Source organism: Syngnathoides biaculeatus, chromosome 15 (assembly GCF_019802595.1).
Source record: "Syngnathoides biaculeatus isolate LvHL_M chromosome 15, ASM1980259v1, whole genome shotgun sequence".
Taxonomy (NCBI): Eukaryota; Metazoa; Chordata; class Actinopteri; order Syngnathiformes; family Syngnathidae; genus Syngnathoides; species Syngnathoides biaculeatus.
Window position 1 is genome coordinate 2413528 of NC_084654.1, and position 23490 is coordinate 2437017.

Below are 23490 nucleotides of genomic sequence, written 5' to 3' on the forward strand. Positions count from 1 at the left end.
TCGTAGCTCGCACAAACTTTTATTTCCATCTCAATGTTGCAGAATGCTAATCAATGTATGAGATAATAAGATATGATAAGCAGATAATTAAAAAAAAAGCTGTGAAAGAAAATTCTGAAAATGTATCCCTTATTACCCAAGATTATGGCCACCAGCATTGGAAAAAACAAATCTAGAATATTTACAAATGTCTGAGATCACAATGCAAAAAAAAAAAATCACAATTATTAAGGAGTTGTAATCCTAGTTGCATTCTTGTGGAAACGTGAACATGAGATGGTAGCTGATGTGTTTAGTCCTTCAATATTTAATCATTTTCACATGTTTGTGGACAAATTCAACACATTGCTCATAATTAATGTGCACCTTTTGCTCATTACGATTAGAAATAAGACAACAGTTTTTAACATGGTTGCTGTTCTTTATTATATTTTCCCATGTTTTAGGAACTCTCATAGTGCTCAAGTATCCATACCCATGGAAAGTTGAAGAGCCATCCATTTATGAATCTGTGCGGGTTCACACAGCTCTGCAGACTGGACGTACAGAAAATGATCTTGTGGCAAATGCTCCCTCTGTACGACACTCAAAATCTCGGATAAGTAATGATTACCTTCATGAAAAATCTGGGTGTTACGTTCATTAAAAGGTCTGTTGCCAGCCAAAGTAGCAGCACAAAGGCACATAGTATAGCACATAGCAAGTCCCAGTGCAGTATTCAGCAGTCCAATATAAGATAATCTTATTATGTGAACACTGACTATTTTCCAGCAATTAAAATTCAAGTAGCCTCTCTTGAGCTAGCTTCAAATTATTGTGTGCATCCATCTTTGTGTTGCCTGGGCTACGAAATGTATCTGTTACGTTCGATTTGTTTTAGTTCTTCTTATGCTGTCTTTTCTATTTATTCATAAGCTTAATTTTCACTGGCCATGGAGTGTAATGTAAAAGGAATATTGTCGCAGTGGTCATCTGAATTTTCCTTTTAAAAGTCAATTGTGTTACCAGCTAGGTACAAAAGAAGGCTACCTACTGAAACAAGGAGCAATTATAAAGGTATGGGCAGCAGAAAGACATAATCCTAGCCATGTCTCATATCCTGTTATGTCTACTGTTATACGATTTGTGTGTACTGTATTGTTATTTACATGTATGATGTTATTTCACATGAACAACTGCTTGGTTTGCAGAGCTGGAAGCAAAGATGGTTCACACTAAGCAGAAATGAACTGAAATATTTTAAAGACCAAGTGGTTAGTTTTGGTTCTATTTCCTTAAATGGTTTACAATCCCATGGGGTTACACCGATAGCACATTGTAAGATCTGGTTCATTGTTGCAGTATGAAGAGCCCATTCGAACCCTGGATCTCAATGCATGCTCTGCAGTCCAGTTTGACTACTCTCATGAAAGAATCAACTGCTTCTGGTAAGGGTTAACTGGTGTGGGAATCAGAGTGGGGAAATCCATGCATAGTTTCCGCCTGTATCTCACTGAGGATGCAATAATTGCTGCGTTTGGAGGAGTAATAGTCCACCCTTGTAGGGTTTCCCTTTAAAGATACTCTACAGGTTCTCAAAAGGTCACAGGATGATCATGGCCACACCCATTTTCCCCCCCTTGCATTATACCTATAGCTGCAACAGCTTCAATGACATTTTATGCATCGTGGGATGGTGCAGTGTCTTGGAAGAGAAATACTTTACTTCATTAAGCACGATTCTATTTGTTCCATGACAGCTAAAGGCAAGTTAGAATTGCCATATATTTTGCAGAGAGCGTTTTGACAACTTCAGTCATCCTAAATGGGCCTACCACCATACTCCCCGTTCCCTCACAAATGATCACTCTGCAAATTCCTTGTATCGGGACCATCCGGACCTCACAGTCCTGTGGACTCGGGTTCAAATCCTGATCCCAGCTGTGTGGCATTTCCATGTTCTCCCCGTACCTGTGTAGGTTGCCTCCCAGATCCCAAAAGCATGCATCCTAGGTTGATTGAAGACTCTAAATTGCCCGTAGGTGTCAATGTGAATGCAAATTGTTGTTTGCTTATATGTGTTCTGCGATTGGGTGCCTGAAGATCCCTGTGATAGGCTCCAGCATGCCCCCAACCCTTGTGAGAATAAGTGGCGAAGCTCATCAGTCAGAAAAGGGTCCAGGTCAAGGATGAGATACTTGGGGTCTTGAGTCATGAGTGGGGAAAGAATGCAACGCGAGATCGACAGGCAGATCGGTGCAGCTTCTACAGTATGCAAACATTGTATCGGTCCGTTGTGGTGAAGAAGGAGCTAAGGTGAAAGGCTAACTTCTCTACTGGTTGCTCTACCTTCGTACACTCACCTATGGTCACAAGCTGTGGGTCATAACCGAAACAACAAGATGCCGGATACGAGCAGCCAAAGTGAGTTTCCCCTGCAGGGTGTCCAGGTTCTCCCTTAGAAATAGGGCAAGAAGCTCGGTCATCTGGGATGAGCTTAGAGTAGAGCCAATGCTCTTCTGCATTGAGAGGAACTAGATGAGGTGGCTCAGGCATCTGTTTAGGATGCCCCCTGGACGCATCTCTGGTGATGTGTTGTCCCACTAGAAGCAACACTAGATACGCCCCAGTACTATGTCTCTCAGCTAGGTTGGAAAGGGCTCAGGATCCCCTCAGAAGAGCTGGAGAAAGTGGCTGGCCCCCGTAACCATTCCTCAGACAAGTGGGAAAAAAATGGACAGATTGAAAACAATAATCAAGGGTATATATATTATTCCTTATCTGTGATAAATTTGTTTACTGAAGGTACATGTGTCAAACACAAGGTCTTTGGGCCAGGTCCGGGCCGCCACATGATTTTATGTGGCCCGCGAAAGGAAATCAAGATCCATGATTTTTGTGAAAATATTGACTGAAATTTCTAATGGTCATATCATTCATGATAACATTGAGAATTTCTAAGCATTTTTGAGTTACCAAACATAAACAAAGGTTGAAAAACATTACCCTTGATTTCTGATTCCAAAACCAGTCCAGAAATTTTATGTGTAAGTATGATGAGGCAATGAAAGATATTTCCGGTTTTGCAGTCATAATAGCCCTCTGAGAGACACCGTATCTAAAATGTGGCCCGTGACACCCCTGATTTAAGGTATAACGTGACTTTCTTCGACACCCCCAATTTAAGGTATAATGTGACTTTCTTCTACATTTTTAGCTGACAGCATTTTTTTTCCTTTTTCATTTAAATTTACTAGATTTGGTTATTCTTTTAGATTCCAAGTTTAGTTTTGGTAGTTAAATAACTCCAAAGTTGTAAAATGAAGGAATCATGTTTATTAATCTAGTTCAATATCAATCAAAATAATCATGTTTTTTATTTTTTCCCCATAATAACCCAGCCCTAGTTTCGTGTTTTCCTTTGTACAATCTACAAACAAGTCATATAACCAAAACCACTGGAGCCCATATGGGTTGAATGAAAACTCAATTGATTTGGTAAATAAATTTGGGGTAGTTGATCACTTGCTCTCCACTTCCAGATCAACATTTATCTCATGAAAGGGCACCATCTTAGTTTTTGGGATGAAATTTAGGGAAAATGATGAGAAACCTTTTTCTTAATCAGTCTCAAGTGAAGGTTACTACACACTAAATAGGGTTCTCAATGTCTCTACGACTATAAACTGCTAAAAAGGAAAGAAACTAATGATAAAAGAAAGAAAATCAGGCATACAAAAAGAGAAAACAGGACATGTGTGTGTGGCTGCTGGGTTAGGATAAATGCGTATTGGTGTTAATACGGAGTTTGCATGTTCTCCCCGTGCCTGCGTTGGTTTTCTCCGTGCACTCCAGTTTCCTCCCACATCCCAAAAACATGCAACATTAATTGGACACTCTAAATTGCCCCTGGGTGTGATTGTGAGTGCGGCTGTTTGTCTCAATGTGCCCTGCGATTGGGTGGCAACCAGTTCAGGGTGTACCCTGACTCCTGCTCGTTGACATCTGGGATAGGCTCCAGCACTCCCTGCGACCCTCGTGAGGATAAGCGGCGAAGAAAATGGATGGACGGATGTTTTGTCTGCAGCACTCAAATCTAACTTTAGAATTAATGAAAAATAAATGATTGACATCATTATTATATCAGAATCAGCTTTATTGGCCAGGTAAGTAGGAATACACAAGGAATTTGTCTCCAGTAGTCGGTGCTGCCCTCGTACAACATACATAATGAATACAAAGAACAAGAACAAACTAACAAGAATGAAGAACAATAGACAGTTAATTGAAAGGGAAGACACAGACAAGAAGTCACAGCTGTGCAAAGTTGTGCAAGGATGCAGTCTTCTAGCATTCAGAGTGCTTTTTAGAGTGATAGTCCAGTGCAATAACAATTGTGCAGAGGGTGTCAAGATTCAAGGAGTGCATGCAATTTAAAGTGACGATAGTCTATTGTGTATAATACTAATACTGTACTGATTGTCCCAGCAGGGTTTGACAACAACAATGCAAAGCGGAGAAACTGGCAACACGTTGCAGTGGAATAGTAGGTCATCTGTTCAATAATTTAATAACTTTATTGCAAGAGGGAAGAAACTGTTTGAATTCCTGTAGTTTTGATTTGCATTGATCAGTAGAGCCTACCTGATGGAAGGAACTGGTGGCCAGGATGAGGAGGGTCCGTTAGGATCCTGCCTGCTCTTGTCCTAGTTTGAGTAGTGTGCAAGTCCTCAAGTGTGGGTAGGGTGGTGCCAACAATCCGTTCAGCAGTTTTGATTGTCCGTTGCAGATGACGTTTGTCCTTTTTTGTGGCAACCTCAAACCAGTTGTGATGGAGGTTCAGAGAATTGATTCAATGACCGCTGTATACAACTGTCACAAGCCGTAAGAAGTGCATAATTTGCTGGGCTTTTCTGAGGATGGAGTTGATGTGTGTCTCTCACTTCAGGTCCTGCGAGACTGTAATTTCCAAGAACTTGAAAGTCTTCACAGTTGACACTTATACATCACTTTGTGTTTTTAGTAAGCTATAACAATTACATTTTGGGGCCACATCTTGCAACTTCCCACCTTTGAGTATTTCCTAAGATGCGTTGAATGGATGTTTTTGTATAGGGAAATAGGAGCACAGTTTATGCAGATTGAAACACCCCAGGTGCAAAACTGTCATTCTGAATGAATTCTGATTCATTAACATACACAAAGTGGTTGGTAAGGTGTCATGAATGTGAGTGTGGATGTGATTTTCTGTATAGGATAAAATTTGTGTGCAGAGTGATAAAATTCCAAGACATTTATTTGTGAATGAGGAAATTGTGAACTGTAAATGTGAAATTACAATGTTGAAAACTGAAATTCTTCTACTCAAAACAAATATATATTGCCTCCACAGTCTTGTGTTTCCAGAGAGAAGATTTTATCTCTGTGCAAAGACTGGCGTGGAAGCAGATGAGTGGATCAAGATTCTCAGATGGAAACTGGTGAGCTTTTGGAGACATCATATTCAACACAGTGCCGTTAGGAAGTGTCACATTTAAACTAAGTCAAACCACTTACAGGCCTCTCTTACTGGACCGGTGCAGTTTTCGGCCAATTACGGATGAAAAAAAATCCTACTGCATTTTGTAAGCGTCAATTGTAGGGGAGGTTGCAACATACAGTGCATTCAAAAAGTGTTCAAAACTGTTTTTTCACATTTTGCCACCTTACAACTGAAGTTTTTTCTTTTAAAATTTAGATTGTATGTGATAGATAACATGAAGTAGCAGAAAATTGGAAAGTAGAAATGAAAGATACAGTTTTCAAATATTTTAGGATATATAGTGAAAATCTGAAAAAATGTGTATTTCTATCCTTCCTTGCATCAATAAAGTTCAAGTCTTCAGCATATGGCTCTGTCAGCTTTGCACATCTAGACACTAAAATATTTGTACATTCTTCTTGTCAATGAATGAAGATTAGCCGAAGGAAACAGAATATATGTAATTAATGACAGGGGTAGAGGGGGAAGAGAGAGGCTCCAGGGAGAAGCGATTGTGAGGGTGGACGACTTCAAGTAAGTCAACAATTCAGAGCAATGGTGAGTGTGGTAAGGAAGTGAAGCAACGGTTTGGAAGAGGTTGGAACAGCTGGCAGAAAGTGTCTGGTGGTATGTAACAGAAGATTCTCTGCTAGAATGAAGGGGAAAGTTTATAAAACAGTGGTGAGGTCATCCATGATGTATGGATTAGAGACGTTGGCCCTGAAGAGACAACAGGAAGCAAATCTGAAGGTGGCAGAAATGAAGATGTTGAGGTTCTCCCGAAGAGTGAGCTGGTTGGATAGGATGGATCTCCCCTGTTTCCTTCACCAACAGATCCATTACAATCTGAGCCAATCACAACCCTCAAGTCTGTTTGGAATGCTCAGAACCCCTTTATCTCGTTCCTTCGAGAGTTTCTCTCTCAACTGTAGGTCGCATCCTACCAGTGGAGCATAGCTGCTAATCACTTACATAAGACCCCCAATTTTGAGTTTCAGCCTCATCACTCGATCTGATACTCTTTTGACCTCCAAGACATTCTTAGCCAGCTCTTCCTTTTAAATAACCCCTACTCCATTTCTCTTCCCATTTACTCCATTGCAACATAATTTAAACCCTGCTCCTAAACTTCTAGCCTTACTACCTTTGCACCTGCTCTCTTGGATGCACAATATATCAATCTTTCTCCTACTCATCATGTCAACCAACTCCTGATCTTTTTCTGTCATAATCACAACCTTCAAAGTCCCTACACTCAGTTGTAGGGTCTGTGCACTCCTCTTCTTCTGCCAACGAATCCACTTTCCCCTCTTATTTCTCTTCGATCCACAGTAGCTGAATTACTTGTAATCTTCTGAATCAGAGAACAGGTCTGTAAGAGAAGTCATATCATCATCGTGGTCAACATCATCACTGTCATTAACCTGTTGTGCCAATAGTGGATATATTTCTGCCAATTTTGAATTTGTCGGGGCAATAGCAGTGATTATAAGTCGGTTAAGTAATGCCCTTATGCAGGGAATACAACAACATCCACACAATGTAAGAATAGCTGTAAACACAGCTATAGAAACTAGGACAGAGAACACAAGGTTTTTATATTTGCCAAACATTTTTTCCCACCACTCAGACCAGGCTGATGTGCTCACGCCAGAGTGCTCCTTCACCTTGTGGTTTAGGGTGCGGAGGCCTTGAATGGCCCTTGTGAGTGACCCATCAGGTGCTGTGTTATTTGGAATAAACGAACAACACTGGTCACCGAACATTGCGCAGACGCCACCCTTCTCAGCCAGGAGCATGTCGACCGCTATGCGGTTCTGGAACGCCATGAGTGATGTTGCAGCTAGTTGCTCTTTTATGGCAATAAAGCCTGCTTCCGTATAGTTACCTAGTTTCTGTACATTGTAATGTATGTAGTTGATTCTGTCAACATTTTTATTCGGGGTTATCCATAACAAGATGGATTCCCATCCTGCAGCAAGCTGGTTAACCAACTTATACTCATCTGGTACACCTCGTGGGATGCCGATTGCATCAATGTATGTCGGATCGTCATCTTTCCAAGAGGACCTTCGCCTTCGGGAAAAAACGAGTGGAGGTCCAAAGATGGATGGAGCCAATTGTATATCCTCTGCTGTGGATGGAAACACAGTCACAGGTAGGAGCAGTGATCCCAGTGCACACGTTCCTGATGCATTTATCAGTGTGTCATACAACTTTTGGCCACCACACATCGCTGCGTGGGAGCAGAGGGGCATTTTGCCGATGGATAAAATGACACCATGTTTTGTTGAGACTTCCCACTTTAACGCCTGTCCCTGTAAAGTTAACACAGGAGAAATTAGCTAATGCAATATTAGTAGAAAATATCGGTTTGTCATTTACTGCTTTAGTTGTTGGATGAACACTTCCATTTTTGACAAGTGGTGTTAGGAGTTGTTTTAGTCATTAACTCCAGGGTACATTGTGTTGGGATTTCTGCTGGAATGACACGTAGTAGTGGCCAAGGGCCCATGCAGGTGATGCAACTATAGTTTACCATGCTAGCTGCATTGTCCATTAACAACAACCAATTATTTCGTACTTGTGAAATACCGGTCACTGCCAAAAAATTTCCATCCTGTTTTTTTGGTTGAAATATTTCAACCCCCTCCATAGTTTCCGGACTCTTTTGTCTGGCATTTGGGTTCAGGGTGGCGTTAAATTGGCAAATGGTGAGAATGGGGGTTTCCTTTGACATAAGACCATAGGTGGAATCTCCAGCAAGGTGTGGTAGAAGGCTTAAAGGCTGGTGGAATAATTGAACCTTTAGTTAAATTTACTTGTATTGTAAGGCCTGTTTCTGTCTTAAGCAAGGTCATTAGGCGTTTGTGATGTCGAGAGTATGATGATGTTCCCCAGGAGGGGGTCCATCTGTTACCTTCGTCCGGCACCAGGGTGTTCCACCTGGAGTCTCGTACATTATTTGTCAGATACCATTTATTTGATCTATACTTTATTCCTTGTAGGGTCCCTTTATTTAAGTGTTCAGTTAGACTCGGCCAGGGAATTAAAATAGTGCTTAGCTGATTCATTGGGAGGCACATATGGAGTCCTGCCCTCATGCCTAGGTGACTGCCGCATAGTCGTTTATCAATTTTATTTGAAATGAGGTTGCGCCTCTTTATCTTATGTGGAGTAGGCATAGTTGACTGAGTATAATTAGTGGTTCTGTTATGCGTTTTTGTCAGCTATACAGATGCCAAAAGGTACCATATGAACAAAAATATCACAATTGATGTCGCAATTGCAGCCCAACGTGCTATGATATGATTCGCCATCTTGAAGTCATGTCGACCAAATCACCCCTAAATGAGTCAGATGTCTTTTAAATCTTCACCAGCCTTCGGGTATTTTCAGATATTATAAATCTGCACCCACCTTATGCTGGACTTTGCTTAACTTTCCCTTCGGGTGACTCAGCTGAGATGACCTTTTTACAGTGTGTAACATGTATCCACGTGTTTATTTCTGCTATTTTCATTGCTGTCGGTGTAGTCAGCAATATTGGAACGGGCCTTCCCACTTTGGATCATACCAGTGCGTCTTCTTTATGCTGCGTGTCAGCACCCAGTTGCCTGGCACCACGAGTTGTTGATCCTGTTGGGAAGTAATATCACATTCTGGTAATTTTAAGTTCACTTCTTTTTTCTAATGTTTATTACATGTAGTCTGCTAAATTTGCCTCGTCATCTATCTCCCATTTTGTGGAAAATATTGGTAATTTGTATGGTCAGTGTTTCAAATGGAGTGAGACCTGTTATGCTTATGTTGATGTATAGTTTGACTAGATCTATACATTGCGTCCATGGTCTGTCTGTTTCTTCCATGCATTTCTTCAGTCTATTCTCAATTGTGCCGTTCATTCTTTCTACCGATCCTGCACTTTGTGGGTGATAAGAACAGTGGTGTTTCAAGTTCAAGTGGAACGTGTCCTATTTTGTCGAGCACTTTGTTTACAAAGTATGTTCCATTATCACTATATATGGTCTCTGGGATACCATATCGTGGTATGATGTCTTTGCATAATGCTTTTGCTACTGTTAGCGCATCAGGTTGTTTCGCCGGGAATACTTCTACCCATTTTGAAAAAGCATCAATGATGACTAAACAGTATTGTTTTCCCTCACTTTTGTTTGGTTCAATGAAATCCATGTGTATTCTCTGAAATTGATATGTAGCCTGAGAAAACTGACCACGTTTTGGACGCACATTCCCTTGTGGATTATGTCGAGCACAGGTCAAACAAGCCCTGCAAAATTTTTTTGCATACAAGTTAAATCCATAGGTTGTATAATGCTTTTGTACCATTCCCCCTGTTGAGACATGAGACTTCCCGTGGCTCAATATTGCCGCCCACTTAAAAAGATTTTTTGGTAGAATGGGTTTTGTATCTGTGCTGACATAAATCCCATTTTGTAATGTGGCACCTTTATTTTCCCACATTTTTAGTTCTGCTGGCAAGCTTTGTTGTTGCATTTTGTTTAACACATCATTTGAAAGTATGTCTTCATTTGTTGCATGGTCAGCTAATCCCATAAAGGTTTTGACTGCTACTTCTTTTGCTGTTTTATCTGCAAGTGCATTTCCTAATGATACTTTGTCTGTATTTGATGTGTGTGCTGCACATTTACATATGGCTATTTCTTTTGGTAATTGAATTGCTATGAGCAAATTTTGTAGTAGCTCTGCGTGTGTCACTGGTTTCCCTGTAGATGTCACCATTCCTCTGTTTTTCCAGTATTGTGCAAATATGTGACATGTAGCAAAAGCATATTGGCTGTCTGTGTAGATTGTAAACTTTTTTTTTCATTAATTTACATGCCTCAGTTATGCCACTAATTCTGCAGCTTGTGATAAATAGTGTGATGGCAACGGCTCAGCTTTCAAGATACGTGTTTCTGTTACTACAGGATATCCCGGTTGTGTTTTTCCAAAATTATTCTTTTTTGATGATCCATCTACAAAAAGGATTTCTCCTGTTTCTAATGGTTGGTCTTTTAAAGCTGGTCTGCATTTAGTAGTTTGTTCAGATAATTCTTGGCAGTCATGTTGTTCCTCCTCGTCACGGAGTGGTACAAGGGTAGCTGGGTTTAAAACAGTACATCTTTCCAGTGAGAGGTGTGGCTGAGATAGCAATATGGCCATGCATGATAGATGTCTAGCTGGGGACAAAAAGGTCATATTGGTCTGTATCAGTAGGGCTGACACGGCATGGGGTACCCTTAGTGTTAGTGGGTGAAAAAGCACGATGGAGGAACTACTCTCAACAGCCATTGAGGCTGCAACCACAGCCCTGATGCAATGAGGAAGTGCACATGCTACATCTACCATTTTAACAAAGGGTTTTGAATAGTCAGGTAATGCTAAGGCTGTACTTGACACCAAATCTTGCTTTATCTCACAAAAGGCCCGCTCTGCCCAAGCTGTCCATTTAATTTGGGATGTCATTTTTAAATTTTCCTCATTCATTATTTTTGATAACGGTGCCGTTATTTCAGCAAAATTTGGTATCCAGGCTCGGCAGTAATTTGTAAGGCCTAAAATGACAATTTGTTTTTTGTTAATGGTCTGGGAGCTTGTAGAATGGTTGTCTTCCTATCTTCCTAAATTGTTCGTCCCCCCCTTACTCAAACTGTGACCAAGATACTTTACTTGTTCCCTACACATTTGCAGTTTCTTCTTGCTTATTTTGTGACCCTCTTCTGCCAAATGCTTGAGTAATGCTATTGTATCTTGTCTACCGGTTTCCAGATCAGGTGAAGCTACAAGCACAACATCTAGCAGACTATAATTTGACTGCCCCCTGGGGGTTGAAACTTGGACATGCTTGCTGTCATTACTTGTGAATAGATTGTTGTACTTTCACAATACACTTGGGGCAATCTTGTGAATGTATATTTTTTCCCTCTGAACATGAATGCAAAACAAAACTGGCTGTCTTTGTCTACTGGGACTGAGAAAAATGCATTACTTATGTCTACCACTGTGAATACAGCAGCGTCTGGTCTCAAATTGTTTAATTAATGTGTATGGGTCAGGGACACAAGGAGCTCTTTGTATTACTGCTGAATTTACTGCTTGTAAATCCTGGACCATCCTCCATCCCACCTTCGTCCATCCCACCGAAGGAGGGGCCTTTTTTACAGGAAATATGGGTGTGTTGCATGGTGAGTCATTACACTCCACTATCACTCCTGCCTTCAGCAAGTCATCAAGTACTGGTTTTACTCCCTCTAGTGCATCTGGTTTCAATGGATATTGTCGCACACAGGGTCTGTACTCAGTTTTGGGTCTGATTTGTATCGGTAATGCATTGTCAATTTACACGACTCTCCCAGGGGGTCTAACACCCATACAGGATTCGTTTCAGCGACTACAGAGAGCATTCCCTGAGCTGTTCTGACAAACACTTCCCTTCCTGACATGGTGCATCCTGGAATGCTCTCTCTACATGCTGTTTTACATGCCCCTGTGTCACACAAAAATTTCATTGACTTCCCGTTCACGATCAGTTCCACCTCAGGTCTAGCCACGTCTAATGCAAGAATTTCCTGTAAATTTAATTCAATATCTGCTTCTTGAGCATCGGTGGTGACATTTTGATGGGAAGGTGGCTGCTCTAGTCATGTGGTGGTGGGCATTTTGTTTCTAGGGCAATCACGTGAAATGTGACCTTTTTCTTCACAACACCAGCAAATAATTTATTTTTGATCAAATTCACGTCTCCTCCCCATTACTCCTCCCCTGCCTCTTCCTCGTCTGCGGTTATGGTTAGCTTTTCTATCCTTTTTTCCCCTTTTTTCTTTTTATGGCTATTAACATCCAAAACTCTGTATCGTCATAGCCATCTTTACTCTTTTTTTTCCCATCATTTTTGTGTGTGTTTCTTATTTTATCCTGCAGGTTAACTATTTTTTGCGTATTGAGCTGGCCAGCAAAGCCATATTTTCTTATCCATAAATCCAGATATTTTATTTTAGAAGGACATTGGCTTTCTACAAACTTCCAGTCCTTACATGGTAATTTTTGTCCAAGATCCTCAGTGTCAAATATTTTGCTGGATGATTTTCCCATGTTGAAGTCAGCGGTTCACCTTGGGTGACAATTACGTTCCGTTTTAGGTAATTCTGAAGCTTCTACCACAAGTGGCGGAGAATTCTTACCTCTGCATCCTCAAACAGTATTCACTCAATTTCATGTTCAAATGAGGTAGCCAACCTCCATTCACACTTTCACAGATGCAAACATTTCACGGACCTCACGTACAGGACACACCTTGCCCTTTTCTCAGTTTTATAGACTAGTCTACTCGATAGTGACTAGTATTCTCGAGGTTTGTTTCTGCCGCAGTCACCCAGACGCGCATTCACTCATTCCTCATGAGTGTGGGAGTTTCCTACTCACCAGAGATGTCTTCACTTCCTTCGGCTTCTCGTCAACTCTCAGCCTCCAGACGCAAAGTCGAGGCCCAGTCCCGGAAAGGGTCTCAAGTGGCGTGGCCATGGTCTTTGCCTGGACGTCAATTCGGCCCCAGCACCTCTATTTGTTTAGTTTTAAGACGCCCCTTATTTACATGGATGTTACAAAAAGGAGACGACAAGCAAAACAGTTTGAAACAAGGTGTACATTTTTGTTCATGTGCGTGTGCATGTGTGGAAGATTGCCGAATACATGTGTAGTCATCATTTCTTTAACAGGCAGCAGTTCTAACAGTTCTGATGATTATATGTTTTTGTTCTTGCTATCGCCTGCTAGGAGGCTGCCACGTTATCTAGAGCAGAGCATTTCTTTATTGGAAGGAGATGTATGATAATTATGATCACAATTACTCCAACACTGCCGTTGACTTTAAACACTCAAAACTATTTTGTACAACCTTTTTGTTTCTAAGATTTACCAATCTTATATTGATATATATAGCTTCTAAACTAATATTTAGTTGTATAATGACCATTTTTCATAACTGCTTCACATCTGTATGGCATGGAGTCAACCAAATTGTGACACCTTTAAGCTGTCATTCCGCTCCAATAGAGGGCTGCGACTGACGTCACTGCCGAGCATGCGCATTAACTTTTCGCCATATTGGAAGACAAACAAACCCCCGGGAAGTCCGAGTGCTGTAGGTGTCGTCCGTTTTTATATAGTTTCATCACTGTTTCTTTGCTTGGAATTTGAGCTCCGGGATCTAGCAAGGCATGGCAGGTCCTTTTGCCAAGTGTAAACATGTTGACACCCTGCCAGCTGTTGAAAGGAATTGTTACAAGGAGAAACTTGCTCTGGTTGATGGAGTTGACCCTTACAAGTTACCCAAACAGGAATGGACAACAAATGTGACATACTATCCTGCTGTAATTTACCCTGACATTGGGAACTATTTTATCTTCACTCCAATGTTTATACCATGGATGACTTGAAAGCTTACAAGAGCATGGATGCATACAATCAGTTTTTGTGTGGCTGGGTTGGCCATGTGGGAGCTGTTGTCAGAAATGGATACCAACTAGTCAGTGGAAAGGTCAGTGTTTACATTTCATATTATCGATATTTCATGACGCTGTGACTTTTCTGAGTTCAATGTAAATGTTCCCACTACAGCTTTTTAACAAATCCAATTATTTAATTCGTGTACATTTAAATGTATAGAATGTTTGTGGGGCCAGGAGTAATTTAATGATTATTTGCAACTTATAATTTGACAGTTAAGTAACGGCATGCAGGAAAGAGTATAATTTCTTTTTATCTTTCCATCTCTTTGTACTACATATTTTGAAAATCATAAGATTTGAAATAGACAATTATTTTCCCAATAAAATAATTTTTTTCTAGCCTACATTCTTTTGTGAAATTTTCATTTGCAACAATAATGGTAGGTGAAAATATTCAGTAATATTATTTAAATGTGTATGATAATACATGCATAACATACATGTATGTTAAAAACTCCCAATATTACTTTTACAAGTTCTCCATTCCCAAGAATTACGGGAAAACCCCTTTTGGCCTTGGGTGATTGCTAAACAAAGTGGGAAAATTGTTGCTGCACATTGCGACTGAAAGGCTAGCCTGGGAGAAGCTTGTTCACATGTTGCAGCACTGCTGTTTTGGGTTGAAGCCAACATCAGGATACGGGGCTCAAAGACTCAAGCAAGAGAAAGCATACTGGAAGCTGCCAACATTTCCTCAAAAGTAGTCAATACAAAAAAAAAAAAAAAATCCTGACTTACCTACCTTAGTTCTTAGTCTATGTTACCGGAAAGACATTATTTTTGTTTGGCCTTAACAATGTTTTGAGTATATAAATGTGCTGTAGCCAATGTTATATAAGTGCGAAAACAAACAAACCAATTGTACTTCAAAATTTTATTCTCTCATTCTCCATCTAACATGTCAGGCTGTTCTGTACTCTGAAAATTGTGTTTAGTTCTACTGGTAACAGTTACCCACTGTATTTCAAACAAAAACAGTTTATAAATAAAAAAGAATATATACAGTATATATATATATATGTACACATTTACATGAATTGCAATAAATGCCTTCCAAATGATCAATTTAGAGTGTTCAATTAGGAAGGAAAGTGGAGTACCGGGAAAAACCTCACGCAGAGAGAACATGCGAACTCGACACAGGCAGGGCTGGGATTTGAACACCGGTCCTCAGAACTGTGAGGCAAACACTCTCGTCAGTCGCACGACTGCAACCTTTAGCAAACGCAATCATTCATCATTTATCAGTTCTTTACAGGTTTAATCCAGAGGAAAAGTGTTTATATGTCTATCATACAGCTGTAGTTAAAATTTAATTAAAAAAATATTTTCAAAAGTCTCAACAGAACAGAAATTAAATAGTGTCAAAGTCAGTCTCAAGATTTTGTTTGAAATGTCAAATGTCACTTAGATTCGGCAAGTTCCATAAGTCCCTGGAAAGTGATGTCACGACAACATTTAGCCAAAGAGTGAAGCTAGCAAAGATGGCGTGTTGTATACAGCTATTCTGCGTCCAACGCTGACGGAGTCAGCTTACATGAATGGCAGAAAGATGAACAGATGGGCAGGTTAAGGACCAGGGTTTGTGAAGACAAAGCGGGCACATTGGACTTACAAATCAAAGTGGACAGTAATATTTTCCAAGAATTTCATTTCTAATTTCTTACCTAACACCAGTTTAGGTGAACAGGGATGTCTTGGTAGGTTTGCGGAGGTGTCATACTCCATTTCCATTTTTGCATGGACACTGCTTGCTGAGATGTTGAAAGCATGGGATATATATTTTTATGACTTTATAAGTCAGACCTGTCTGGTTTCTCTACAAATCTCAACAAAACAAAGATTGTGAATGTAATTTCACAAAATGTTAAACGTGTATGAATGAGTGAAGTAGTTAATTAAGTCAAGGAAGTTCCACTGTCTTTGGGAAGAGATGTGCTATGACCAGAACAAACATTTAAAAAAAAAAAAAAAAATCTTCATTTCCCTTGCGCAATGTTTCACGTACGTAAAGGACAACGCTCCAAATTGAAGAAAGGACACTGTTCTTTGGTTGGACTATCATTTTTTTTAAAAGACAAAAAGACTCAAACAGTAGTCTTTATGTTCTTAAATCATGTAAGAATCATTCACTAATAAAGCAGGTATCCAATGTCATTGCACAAAATCAAAAGGTCAGTATTTGTCCTTTTATTATTGACAATTGATACATTGTGATTCAGCAGTCATATTTGAAATTTACTTAAGAGATAAGGTTCAAGCCTGACTTTATGGGTTTATTTTCAGAGCCACATTTCCCCGCATGTGGTATCATTTTCTGTTTTATGGCTATTATGTTGACCCAAAATGGAAAAAAAGCAAGTGCAGGACAGTGAGTCACTACTTGTGTACAGTATTTCTTGATGGCACAAAAGCTTTTGGATAAGATTAGTCTCCTCTGCCTCAATGTATTAAGAACAGTATTGAACATTTCCAACTGCAACTGTATCGACACAATGAAATTGTTGGTATATTAAAAAATAACACTGGTCAAAGAAATAATTCTAATTTCAGTAATTGAAAAAATGTGATGACAACCTTCCCAAAAGGTGATTTTGAATAATGATTCAACATAATTATAAAAACAACCATGAAACAGACTATGAGAAAAAAAAATTACAAAAGCAAAAGAGCATTTTTTTTGGGGGGGGGGGGGTGTAATTGGCTGACAACCAGTTGAGGAAGTACCCCTCCCCCTCCTGCCCAAAGATAGCATTGTGAGGATAAGCGGCTCATTATAACGACAGATGTCTGATTCCGTTCATTTAATTTTATATATTTACTTTTGTCAGATTTAAATTATTTCTGTGACCACTAAGATCACCAACAACTTTATCCAAGTGTATCAAAAACAAAAGGAAAAAAAAAAAGCAAGGTTAGAACGATATATTAAAATCAAACATTTATTCAAACTTCCAGTATTATATTTAGGATAAAACATTTGTTTTCAACACAGCAGAGTGTACACGTTCAATCTTGGTTTAAGTGAGTATGCCAAAAAAACACACAAGGGGGTTCTCCTCTGTGGCTCTCTTGAGGCTTTGATGGTTGGTCAAACTTTATGTCACTTCTACGACCCGCCTCAGCTCAAATAATACTGGAGCTAACTCCTTCTCCAAACTCATGATGAGACCTGAGAAAAAGACAGGTCAAAGCAACTTTATTTATATGGCACATTTCAGACAAAGACAATGTGGTTTACATGATTCAAAGCATTTAAAAACGGGAAAAAAAATGCATACAGTGCAAGAAATATATAAAAGTGGAAATGCTTGAAATGCGTAACAAAAAAAAGGGAAAAAAAAGGTTTTAACCTGGACTTAAAAACATTCCCACTTGGTGCTGACATTTTTTCTGTTGGCAACTTATTACATGTGTGTGGAGCATAATAGCTAAATGCCGCTTCATCACACCTCACAATCGCACTGTAAGAGGCCAACAATGTCGACCGTGTATTGCTGACTTGACTGTTTACCTGTGTTCGCATTGCTGCTGGCGATGAAACTGATCACAAGAGGTAATCGATTGAACTGTACAATCTGTTGAACACATACAGGCATGTCAGAAATTAATCAAAGAGGACTATAGAAAAAAAAGATGGCTTCTTTGATGAAATCGTGAGTTTCCATTTCCTACTAGGAAACTATTATTTGTGAACAATGGGTTTTTAGAGAATGAGCACAATTTAAGTCTTAATTTGGGTACCGTATTTTCCAGACAAGATGCTACTTTTTTCCGGCGATGTAGAGCCTGCAGCATATTTAACAACTCTGCTGGTATATTAATTTTTTTTCCCTTGTTGCTGGAGGCTATCAGTTCAAACTTATGTTATGTGTGAATTTAGACTAAAATCCCCAAACTCAAACCAGCAAAATATGACACAGCAGTTGTAGTGCGTTTAAGACAATTTAATCTCACACAACAACACAACCCAAAAATAAAACAATCAAAACAGCATAGAAGTTCAAAGACCGAATACTTGATCCAAGCTATGAATAGTCACCATAGTTGAACAACCAGGCAAATATTCTTTCCAGCGAATATTCCAAGTCAACAAATGTCCAGAAATGTCCAAGAATGAAAGGCAGAATGCAGTGTGGCATGTACTTGTCTACTTGTCCAAAGAATGGTGATAAGAAGCTCTTTTCACGGTCCTTCTCAGTCTTCTTATATAGGCACCTCTCGGAACATTCCAGAATTACACATCACAAAAGAACCGCATCATAGTAAAATAAAAGTATGAATGGAAAATAAAAATACACACACACATAACACTGACAACAAAAACGTGTTCAAAGGTAATTGTTTAAACACGGCCGTTGCCTAAAATGCACTGAGGTTTGGTCATGCGCAGATGCCTTCAATGTGTAGTAAAAGAAGACTTTACCTGCGTGCGTAGAAGAATACCTCAAGGGCACATAAAAAAAAAAAAAAAAAAAAAGAATCTAGAAGAAAAAGCGATAGCTCATAGCAAAACAGCATGACCCGCAAATGTAAAATATATACTTTTAATTTTAATTAATTTAACTCAAGATAAAAATGACAGAGCGACTGAAATATATGGAGACTTTCTGAGACTCTTCAACTCAGACTGAAGACAACCAGTGGTTTGAGTGAAAAGGAGGAGGGGAAATAAATACAGATAAAGTTTGAGCCAAAGTTTAACTGCCATGTTACAGTCACTGGGAAAAAGGTATGTAAAACATTTCCAGTTTTCTCTGTGTAAATATCTTATTTCACAACCTACCAGTATGGTATATATCCCTGATCTTCCACAATCTGCATTTTTTAAATGAAGGTTTTTATGATTAAGGGAGAAAAAAATCCAAACCTAAATAGCCCTGTGTGAAAAAGTGATTTCCCCCTATCTGAATGGGCCACTCTTAGCAACAACTACAATCAAACATTTGCGATAACTAGCAATGAGGTGCTGTGAAAGAATTTTGGCCCACTCATCTTTGCTGAATTGTTGTAATTCAGATATATCAGAGGATTTTCGAGCATAGGCCACCTTTTCAAAGTGATGGCATAGCATCTCAGGACTTTGACCAGGTCACTCCAAAGTTGTCATTTTGTTTTTCTTCAGCCATTCAGCGGTAGACTTTCTGGGGAGATTTTGACCGTTGTCCTGATGAAAAAACCCAATTTATTGTCATCTTATAATGACTAGCAGATGGCTGTACAATTTCCTTGAGGATTTTTTGGTAGAGACCAGAATTCATGGTTCCCTTTATCACAGAAAATCTTCCATGTTCTGAAGCAGGAAACAGCCCCAGACAGACATTAACAACACCATATTTTAATGTTGGTATGATGTTCTTTTTCTGAAATGCAGTGTTACTTTTAAAGGGTCACTGTCATGAAATGGATGATTTTTAGTATGTTATTAATGAAAAAACAGCAGCCGACATGGTCCCATGCGTTTTTTCACCACAAAACATGATTTTGACGTATACAGCTTTTTGTAACTCCCCACCATGAAAATCCTCTCGAGGAATTTGTTTTCGAGAAGAAGCAGGAAGTGACGTACATGGCAGGACCGCCCTTAAGTGGACTCATTTGTTTCTATTAGTTTTACCTCCGGGAAGCTGGCTTGTTGTTCCTTTGTGTTAGCCAAAATGCCCGCTCGTTACATTGCTGGACATTGCTTGAACACTCGAGAGGATGGATTTACCCTTCATAAGTTTGCAAGAGACCTTGTTCGTCGTGAAAAATGGATTGCACGGGTGCACAGGACGAGCGCTTCGTGGGTTCCAAATGACAGGTAGGTGTGTACACAGCTACTAAAAAAAAAATAATAATAGTTTGAGGCAGACCACGTAATTGGTCTCTCATAACGTGACAAAAGATCCACGTACGTATGACAGGCGTGCTCAATGTGTTGATGTGTGCGTCGGACGGTATCGGGCTCACCGGCGAAGGCTGCTGTGCCACCTCGCCAGCGAAGGAAGAACGCTGCTGACAATGCCGCACTCAGCCGTGTGCGACGACAACGCTGTAAAGCGACCCAGCTCGACGGTGTTGTTCATCGCGGACGGCGGCAGCTATGAACAACGCCCTAAAGCAGCCCGGCCCGGCTGCGTGATAAGCCACCTCGGTGCCGAAAATGAGCCACACTGGCCGAGGCGCTGCGTCAGCCGGTCATGGCTTCGGCGAAAGCTGCGCGTCGGGCTCACAGACGGCGGCGGCTCTGAAGAACGCTGCCGCACTCAGCTGCGTGCGATGACATCATAAAGCGCCCCGGTTCGTTTGTTTTCTTCTTCAAAAAGAGCTTCCATGTCAGAAGGGGCATGTTTCGTCTCCCATAGTATGGTCCACCGTGTGTTTTCATTGGTGAATGTCGGGGGTGACGTCACGGACAGGGAATGCAGCCAATATGGCGACCACGTGCATGTCGTCGAATGACACTTCTGCAACTTTGCGCATGGATGACGCGCTCTCCGCTCATATTGATTATTTCATATAGACATTGAAGTGAATAATGTTATATGTATTTTTTATTACAATATCCATTTTAGAATGTTTATAGGGATGACACTTGACCTTTGAGGCAGATGAAATCGGACACACACCTTCCTAAAAGTTCCACTTTTGTCTTGTCAGAATATAGACTATATTCCACAAGTCTTAGAGATCATCAAGAGGTCTTCTGGTAAAACTGAGACAAGCCTTATATGTTCTTTTTGTACAGCAGTGCTTTTGGTTTTCGAACCATTTTGCCCAGCCTCTTTCTTATGTTGGAGTCATGAAGACTGACCCTAATTGTGTCATGTGAGGCCTGCAGATCTTAGGATATTGTTGTCAGGTCTTCTGTTGACCTTTTGGATGACTTGTTGCTGAGCTTTTTGGTCAATTTTAATGGCCGGACACGCCTGGAAAGGTTCACCATCGTTCTATATTTTCACATTTGTGGGTAATGGCTCTCACTGTGGTTCACTGGAGTCTCAAAGGTTCAGAAATGACTATAACCTTCATACCGATAAATCTCAATTACTTCTCTCTCAAATGTTTTTCTTTAATTTCTTTAGGTCTTGGAATAGCCAGCATGAGAAAGTTTTGTTCCACTTAATTTTGGTGGAACGCCCCATTTAAGCGATTTAATTGAGAACAAGCATGGGTCGAAAAATTGGTATGATAAACCACAGTTATGTTTTAAGGGAAGGTTAGTCACTTTCACAAAGGGTCATGTAGGTTTAAGATTTTTTTTGCTCCTTTAATTAAATCAAACTTATTATTTAAAAACTGCCGTTTGTTTCTACTTGTGCTGTCTTTGAATATTTAAATTAGTTTGATGGGAAACATGACAAAAAAAAAAAAAGGGAATTGGGAAAATAAAAAACAAAAGTTTAATACTCCAATTTCATTTAAATGTGTTCCCTTCCCTGTCACCACACATTGTGCTGCACTCATCCTTGTTTCAAAATTACCTCATATTAGCCATCACTTTCTAATCCAACACTACATTACTGCAACTTTCCTGATTTGAAACTTATTTCTAGTCTTTCCATTTTTTTTTTTTTTTTTTTTTTTTTTTAAATCTAATGCAAGATTGTGATTGGCATTAATGAATGGCAAGACTAAAGATCACACAGGTTGGGTGAGTGTGTGTGTATTTGAGCACAAGAAAGTACTCCATGTTGGCCAAACACCCTTTTTTATTTTAATGTTATGGAACCATTCTACCATTACTTTTTCCAATTACTCTGTTAAAACCACAACCCTCTGACCTGGTAGCTGTTGTAGTAGCAGATAATACTCTTATTTTTGGAGAGACCCAACTTGCTGCCTTGATCTGTTGCGAGAGCAAACGTGGACAGGAAGCCTGGTCTCAGAGCATGAACTGGAGCATTATCATTGGCAACTGCAGAAAGAATGCAGAAATTTAATTATTATCGCCATTACGTGAGACTGCAGGAACATCATAATCATGAATTACTTGTATTTCTTGTCATGAAAAATTAGTTACTTCTTCACATCATCATGAAATAGACTAATAAAAGACTACTAAATGTGGTATAAGTACTAGCATGTGCATAAATGTGTTTTTTTTTTCCATTACAGTACATTTAGGACTTTCTAAAGAATTTAGGGATCCGTGGCAGTGGTCGGGTGCAAGGAGTCCTGGACAGCTTTTATTGTACATGCTTGCCCTTCTCCCCACTTCCACAGTAACAAGATGAGCGATGTGCTTGGTGTTTCAATTAGCCAGTAAAGTCTTGAGTCTTTTGAAAACTTTGGGGATGACTGGTTAGCACGTTTGCCTCACAGTTCTGAGGAGAGGTTCAAATCCCAGTCCAATCTATGTGGCATTTGCATGTTCTTCCTGTGCCTTCATGGGTTTTCTCTGGGTACTCTGGTTTCCTCCCACGTCCCAAAAACACGCAGGGTAGGTGAACGAAACACTCTGAATTAACCATAGGTGTGAATGGTTGTTTATATGTACCATGCTACTGGCTTGCAACCAGTTCAGACATTCGTGAAGATAAGCAGACAGGAAGATGAAAAAAAAAAAAAAAAAAAACTGTGCCCACAAAATGAAAGTACTGTAAATCGTAAAATGAATTAATGAATAGGTGCAGAGAGCATTTGTAAAGAAAATGTATGTACCAGTCACTCGCATTTGAATAATATACAGGTGTGGTCAGTCATGCCCGAAGATTTAAAGTTACAGGTGTGCTCCATCAGTCATGCCCGCAGATATAAAAGTTGCAGGTTTGATTAGGGATGGAATCTCAAGACCTTAAAATAACTTACTGAGTTGTTATACCTGAATATGTAGTTGTTACCTAATACGATAATCATAATTTATGGACGCTGCTCAGAGTGAGACAGACATTTTGAAAGAGGTCAATAGAAATTCAATTTCAAAACTAATTATTCATATAATCAAATAGTTTCATTTCATCATGATGTATTCTTACAGGGTTCATACTCAGTCTGACCAAAAAAATTTAAGGGCTTTTTAGAGGCATTCTTAGGGGCTGACACGTTAAAAATTTACGGCCGACACGAAAAATTTAGGACCATCGTGGGAAATCAAGAGTAAGGAAAAAAGACTCACCAAATGGTGCCATCAACTGTTCTTGGTTCATCAAATGTTCCAGTACCTCAGTACCTGTGACAGTGATCACTTGTCGCCCCTTGTGGTAGTTCTCATTGATATGACCATTGTCAACGTCTTCACATAACAGTATACAGAAAAACTGATTCTAACTACAATTGCAACTATATACACAAACATCTTCTACTGATGTCTGTTTCAGCACCCCTTCTCTAGCTCCTTGAGCCTACCCAGTGCCTCCTCTATTTGTTGCTGCAGAGGTGCCAAAGTGGCACTCTTGTCCTTTGGTCTGCCTCTGAGTGCATTGGCTTCGGTGATAAACCTCATTCCTCTTTTCTTCTGGCTCCTCCCACAGCCTG

General features: G+C 39.9%; 2 protein-coding genes across 16 annotated transcripts in view; one reads left to right on the forward strand and one right to left on the reverse strand.

Annotated features, from left to right (window-relative positions):
• The window catches only part of dapp1 (dual adaptor of phosphotyrosine and 3-phosphoinositides), a 63181-nt gene that overhangs the window by 21777 nt on the left and 17914 nt on the right, over window positions 1–23490 (forward strand). For 4 of the 12 annotated variants that reach the window (XM_061844190.1, XM_061844192.1, XM_061844191.1 and 1 more), the window contains 5 exons: window positions 447–577; window positions 1009–1056; window positions 1191–1253; window positions 1342–1427; window positions 5372–7443. In XM_061844190.1, the coding sequence (XP_061700174.1) occupies window positions 447–577; window positions 1009–1056; window positions 1191–1253; window positions 1342–1427; window positions 5372–5516 (473 nt within the window). In that variant the 3' untranslated portion in view covers window positions 5517–7443. The other 8 variants (XM_061844194.1, XM_061844198.1, XM_061844197.1 and 5 more) reach the window with 6 other exon arrangements.
• Window positions 16958–23490, reverse strand: part of lamtor3 (late endosomal/lysosomal adaptor, MAPK and MTOR activator 3) — a 29654-nt gene continuing 23121 nt past the window's right edge. For all 4 annotated transcript variants that reach the window (XM_061844211.1, XM_061844212.1, XM_061844210.1 and 1 more), the window contains exons 5-7: window positions 21798–21931; window positions 17546–17609; window positions 16958–17203 (exon numbers count right to left, since the gene is read on the reverse strand). In XM_061844211.1, coding sequence (XP_061700195.1) covers window positions 17130–17203; window positions 17546–17609; window positions 21798–21931 — 272 coding nt within the window. In that variant the 3' untranslated portion in view covers window positions 16958–17129. The remainder of the gene's footprint in view (window positions 17204–17545; window positions 17610–21797; window positions 21932–23490) is intronic.